Source organism: Eurypyga helias, unplaced genomic scaffold (assembly GCF_000690775.1).
Source record: "Eurypyga helias isolate BGI_N326 unplaced genomic scaffold, ASM69077v1 scaffold38396, whole genome shotgun sequence".
Taxonomy (NCBI): domain Eukaryota; kingdom Metazoa; phylum Chordata; class Aves; order Eurypygiformes; family Eurypygidae; genus Eurypyga; species Eurypyga helias.
The window spans coordinates 1,234-7,237 of record NW_010256655.1 but is presented as its reverse complement, the minus strand read 5'-3'; the positions used below and the strand labels follow the sequence as shown (position 1 = coordinate 7,237).

General features: G+C 49.5%; 1 protein-coding gene across 1 annotated transcript in view; it reads right to left on the bottom strand.

Moving 5' to 3' along the window:
- Positions 1-5,081: 5,081 nt before the first annotated feature.
- Positions 5,082-6,004, bottom strand: part of PSMB3 (proteasome (prosome, macropain) subunit, beta type, 3) — a gene marked incomplete at its 5' end in the record, with an annotated part of 2,150 nt that continues 1,227 nt past the window's right edge. Inside the window, 2 exons of the mRNA XM_010153741.1 lie at positions 5,082-5,130; positions 5,744-5,838. Of these exons, the coding sequence (XP_010152043.1) occupies positions 5,082-5,130; positions 5,744-5,838 (144 nt within the window). The remainder of the gene's footprint in view (positions 5,131-5,743; positions 5,839-6,004) is intronic.

Genomic DNA, 6,004 nt, shown 5'->3' with positions numbered 1-6,004 from the left:
TCGTCTTCAGCCTTCAGTGAGAAATGAAGAGAAGAGGGGCTACTTCCAGCCTGTGACACTACAACAGACACTGTAGCAGCATGTGGGGTGTGCGTGTGTGTGTGCGAGAGTGCGTGCGTGGCACTGTGTGACGTAAGAGAAAACTCATTCTAGGTGCACCCTCCAACAGTCCACTTGACCCAGGTGGAAAAGTGGGGTTTTATGTTACAGAAGTGCCCAGACTTAGATTTGAGGGCTTTTTAAAACAAGAAAAGTGCATTGTTTCAGCACTGCTCTTTCTAAGGACGTTTTCTCCTCTCCGATCAAGAGAATCCCACGGGATGCGATGCGTGGCACTGGATAAAAGGGGTCGCTCTAGGTCACGCTCAGCGGGAGGGAAGCAGTGCCTGATTCCACAAACTACTACTTTTCTTTTTTTAATGATTATTGGACTGTCTTTACCAGAAAGACGTACAAACCCTTTTATTTCCCTCTTGGTAGGAATTGGAAGGAAAATAGCTCACCATTTCAAGGATGGAAAATGTTACTCTGATAAGGAGGAGTCGCTGAACTTTAGGTAAATTCAGACTGGGACACTTTATATTTTGTTTTTGGTTAATTTAAGTAACGCAAACTTGGTAACTGCACTTGATTTGCAAGAAAGACGAGGGAAATGAACATCTACCAAAGATGCTTGAGAAGGTGTGACTCCTAGAGCCTAAAACCAACCCCAGCGTGAGTCGTGGAGGCCTTGAACAGCCTCAGACAACAACATGCACGGACCCGTTGTATTTTAAATTGGCCAGCTACGAAGAAATTTCAAAAAAGGCATTTTCTACCCGTAGATACGGGGTAGTATTTGACTATCTGGAACGTTTCCCTGTCGCACCTCAGTCGGGAATCGCCGCGTCTCTTAAATTACAGCTTCACGTCGCAGTTCTGCCAGTGTTAATCTAGCTAATGTTCAGTCTTCCTTACTCGCCCCATCTGCAACAGGTACTTGAATCCGGTTCCCGACAGAGGTTCTTTGGTTAGGTGGTTTATTTTTTCAAACGGCAACGTGACTTGCACGCGAAGGAATTGGACTGCTGGTGGGGAGTGCTGGGAGCTGTGACCGTGGAGCGAGTTCCACTGCTCACGAGGACTCGGGACTTGAGCTCTGATGGGTTTTCTCTGCTCCATCCCCCTCTCTAGAGCCACAGTCGAGGAGCGGAGATGTTCGAACACTTGCGCCAGATTATTTCACACCCCCCCGCCCCCCCTAAGGAATTGGAACTGATTTGCGTGACTGAATAACGTCCTGTTTTGTCTCCAGAACGCTTGTAGTATTTTTCACAGCCAAGCTTGTCAGACTCGCTTTGGGTTTCGTTAGTTCTGCTGCACAACACTTACAGGTCTTTTGGGTTGGTTTGTTTTTTATTCTCTTGTTCCTTTTAAGCAGGATTTAGCGTTCTGAACAAACCTCTTGCCGTTGAAACACGTTGCTTATCTGCCTTGAAACTGTTCTCACGTATGCCTTTGTTTCGGGAATAAGCCGTTCCGAACGTCCGTCCTGTGCTGTAACGCGTGCTACGGTTTGCTGTGTGGCATTTGGTCCTTCGGAGGGATACCTGGTGCTCTTCACATCCTGGTAATTGCCCTAGACTAACGCTCGCTCTGGCCTGGATTCGGAAGGTGGACTTGGGGGTTTATGTTCATACCCACATTCATGACGTGAATCCTACAGGTCTCGACTTCAAAGGGGACAAAAGGCGGGGGGGTGTGTAATGTTTTCAGCCCAGACGAGTGCACTGTAAATAGAGTCTTTAAGAAATCAAAAATGGCTATTAAGGCTCCTAATGGGATATGAATCTTTTCTATTCATTCGTGGGTCATTCCCTTGGACGTGGGACGAATCTCTTCAGCCGCTGTGGTCCAGCCCCTGTTCTGCGTGACGTGGGGGCGAACACACCATTGTCTGGGAGGCTGGAGAGTCTTGTGTCTTAAGGTGTGTAGCTGGAAAAGCCACAGAACAAAGGCAGGATGCTGGAAAACAAGGGAGGACTCGGAGGGTATCATCAGCCTAGTTTTGTGGGCATTATATTGGTTGTTTTTCTCTTAAACAGTAAGCACTTAAGTTGACTGTCAGGCATTAAACACCGATCGCTTTTTATTCTTGACAGTTTTAAAAATCTGCGTTGAATCTGCAGCTTTGGCCTGGTAAGTTTGCCATTCTCCTTTTGAGCAACCAGCTTGTACCTTTTAAACTCCTCAAATCGTGTATTTAAAAAGACAAGCAAAGGGGAGAGTGGGGGGAGGAAGAGAGAAGGAAAGGAGTGAACTGCAGGCATCCTGCAACGAGACACTATAAAACAACCAACCCAGAGAAAGCAGAAGAACGAAGCTTGCGTAGCTAGGAGCAATCCGTACCACGCGTTTCGGACACGGAACGACGTTGCAACACGGTTAGTTCCTGCAGCGCGGTCCTTACCCCGCGTCGTGAGACAAAGGGCTTAGGAGCAGTTGGCTGTGTCTTATTCCAGCCCAGCTCCTGCTAGAATGAATTCGGCTGCCTCTGGCTCAAGGGGTACGAAAAGCCCCAAAAGCTCTATTCACTTCAGCACTTCCCCAACTCTGCCATTTCTGTCCCGTTGCCACACTGTGTGTATTCAAGTAATTAAATGCAATTTTCTCACTTAACGATGTATTACCCAGGTATGTAACTTTAACATAAGCGTTTTGTATATTGTTTACATTTTGAGAGGTAGCATTACGTTAAAAATGCTAATTTTTGTTTCTAGACAGTATTTTTATTACCAGAATAAGAAGTGAAGCTGCAAATACTTGTTTTTAAAAGGGACTTTTCTTCCTTTTGGGTTTTTTTTTTGTTGTTGTTGGTTTGGTTTTTTTAATCTTGTTTTAGGTCACTTTTTTTAACGCAAGTATTTAAGAGGAAAACCCGGCCCTTTTGAATTCTGGTTTGACAACTGCTTGTGCTCGTTTGTTGTCTGTTTCTGGTGTGAGTTTAGTTCTAGTTTGCTGAATGTAGCTGTTTCTGTCTGTAGCATGTACCCTGCGGAACACTTTACACTGAAGTGCTTTGGACTGAAAACCCCCCTCAGCCGAAAGAGTCGCAGTAGGTAGGCAGATGGCTCCGATCCCGGTCAGAGTGCAGGGTTTTTCAAGAAATGGCAGTGCAATTCTTTGCTTAACTGGAGTTTCGTGAAGGAAAAAAAATATCCCTCCGTCACGTGCAGCATCTCTCCCCGGTGCCCAAGGGTAGGGTGAGTTTGTGGGAGGAGCCGCAGGATCCGTATCCTTGCCTGCTCCAGATGTCTCTCTCTGAATGTGGGCCCGATCTGTCCAAATTTAAGACCTAAACTTTGAACCTCCAACTTACACCTTCCCCGGTGGGAGAGCTCCTACAGCGTCAGGAAGAGTGGGGAAGGCGGAGCGCGGAGTTGCAGTTTGGGTGCTGCTCTGCTCCGATGGTGCAATAAAAACCCACTCGAGAACAACGCTGGGTCACCCTCTGATGGGACCCACATGTTCTGGAGGGACCAGGCAGCACCCACCCGCGGTGTCGGCACTAGGAAGAGGGTCTGCTCTCCGCTGAACGCGGGAATGGCAGCAGGAGCTCGCGTCTCCCAGCAAGGAGCAGTGGGCTCCTTCCCTCCGGTCTCCTACACGCCTCTGTTTTCCCTGGTTTTCATTACGAAAGCCGTGTTGTCCATCTCAGGGAGAATTTCTGGGGTAGTAGGTGACTCCAGATTTCCTGCATAACGAGGCTGCACTCCCACATCTGAGCATCCCAGTTTTGAATCGGATTACCATCATCGGCAGGAACGCCAAAACGCTTGAGTCTGTCCTTTTCAGGGAGGAAAGCCCCGCTTTCCACCCTCCTGCAGGACGTCGGCTGGGCACTGGCCTCTCGGCCCAGGAAAGGCGGGAAGCAAGGTTGTGTTGTAGTTAGGGGCGTGTTGGCAGGGCTCGTGTCTCGGCCTCGACGGCCAATGCCTCCCGGTCCTGTGACTACTATTCAGTCTCCAGCCGCCTCCCCTCGAGCTGCAGGGAGGCCTGGAGGGGTTACCCTCAAGGTGGTACAAACCTTTCCCAAGTGTCCGTGTCCCAAACTTGGGTTTGCAACACCATGTGACCGATCCGAGACAGATTATCCTTAAAACGGCTCCAAAACCAAACCGGCTACCCTTCCCCTGTCTGCGTCTTAACACCCCGGCGTGGGTTTGCCCGTCTGCTTCCCCCCAGGATCCCTATCGGCCACTGCTGATTTTTTCCTTGCTCTCTAAAACGAGCACCTCGCGTAATAGCGATGGCAAAGCTGGGGGAAACCAGCTTTTTAGGAGTTCCCGCCATTCGTTTGGCCGCCGGATGCTCAACGCGGCGAGACCGAGTCGTGTCAAGTCTTACCCACGGGGTCGCAAGGCTGGGGGCAGGGCTAATCAGTGCAACTGAAAAAAATGTGAATAAATTAATCTAAAACTTAAGGAAGGGGGGAAAAAAAAAAAAAAGAGCATTCTAGGGGTTTTTTCACTGTTTTTTAAATAGGAATTTTAAGTCCTCTGTGCTTGTCTGTTTGCTAGGAGCAGTTTGACACTGTTACTGTTTTGAAATGCATGCGTGTTACCAGATGAGTCTCCAACCAGAGAATAAAATGAGAACTTTGTGTACATCTCTTCCTTACCGCTGTCCTCTTCAGAGTCTTCTCGCTCGCCTCTGGCTCCGTCAGCTATCGGTTTACGTCCTAGGTTAACCACAGCCTGTAAAATGGGGGGTTTAAGTAAGATTTGATCTTTACCGAGTCCTGCCTATAAGAACAAGATTTGAGAGAAGTTAATACTGCCATCCTGTCTCACGGCGATGCCGCCGACTGCCCAGGCTGCAGCCGAAGCTCCGCGCTCACGCGTGCGGGTGTTCTGAGGGCGATGAGGATAGCTGGTTCCTACCTCCGACCACCCCGTAAAACCCGAGCTCCCGAGGGCTTCAGAGATGAGAACTTAATCCCAGTGGTCAGACTCAAGAAAAGGAAAGTTCAGTAGGATACAGAGCTTTATTTAAAAAAGTTCCAAGCAGCCTGGGATGTGAAACGCGGGAGAAGTGCTGGGCTAGTCCATACGAGCTTTCAGGGTCCTGGTGGTGATCTTGTCTTTTTCACTAGAGGGGGAAAGAGAGGAGACTCTTAGTAAATCTGCCTTTAACACCTACGTACAGGTTGTCCCTTCCTTGGGAAGCTGCGGTATGCACAGGGAGCTTGTTTGCTAGCGCAGGCAGGATCATCTGAACTTGAGGGTGGACGTAAACCCCCATCCTCCTGCCGCTTCGCCCCGGGGGAGCTCAGTAAACAGCAGTGCCTGGGATACTGCAGGGTAACAGCACAGGCTGCTTCAGCAGTCGGGCTGGCTGCGGAGTTTGGAAGTTAATGTGGCACCCAGCCGTGGTAAAAAGCATCCTCCTGGCCAGTGCTACCCCAGTGTCAGGAGTCACACTCCAAATACCGACGGAGGGGCAGCCAGGGAATCCCCTGTGCAGCAAGGGTCTAGGCCTGGGGTCCATTTCCCATGGCTCCGGCAGTTCCAGCAACAGCCGTGACCTGCACCAGAGAGCAGCCACGAGGAATAAACCACGTGAAATGGATGGGGGGTTACTAAGGATACTGCTGGAAGGGAGCAGGGTTAGGGATACCCTGGAAACCAGTGCCTTAACGGACTTTAACACACCCCTTGTTAAATTCTACCTCTGTTCTGTAGGGGAAGAGAGCAGCACTTACATTACATGTACTACCACGCCCATCCCAGAGATGGCATCTCTGTCCACGGCATTCAGCATGGCCTGCGAGATCGTTTCGAAGAGGTGATCGGGTTCCTGAGGAACAGAAGCTGTTTTAGTTGGTGCAAAACCTGAATGTCAAGTCATCGGATTTTGTTCAGACCCCAAAGTATCATCCAAGATGCTGCAAGATTCTTCCTGCAGGCTGCTGTAAGCTAAGGCCTCTGAGCTCCTTCGGGAAGTACCAAAGACAGAGCTTTGC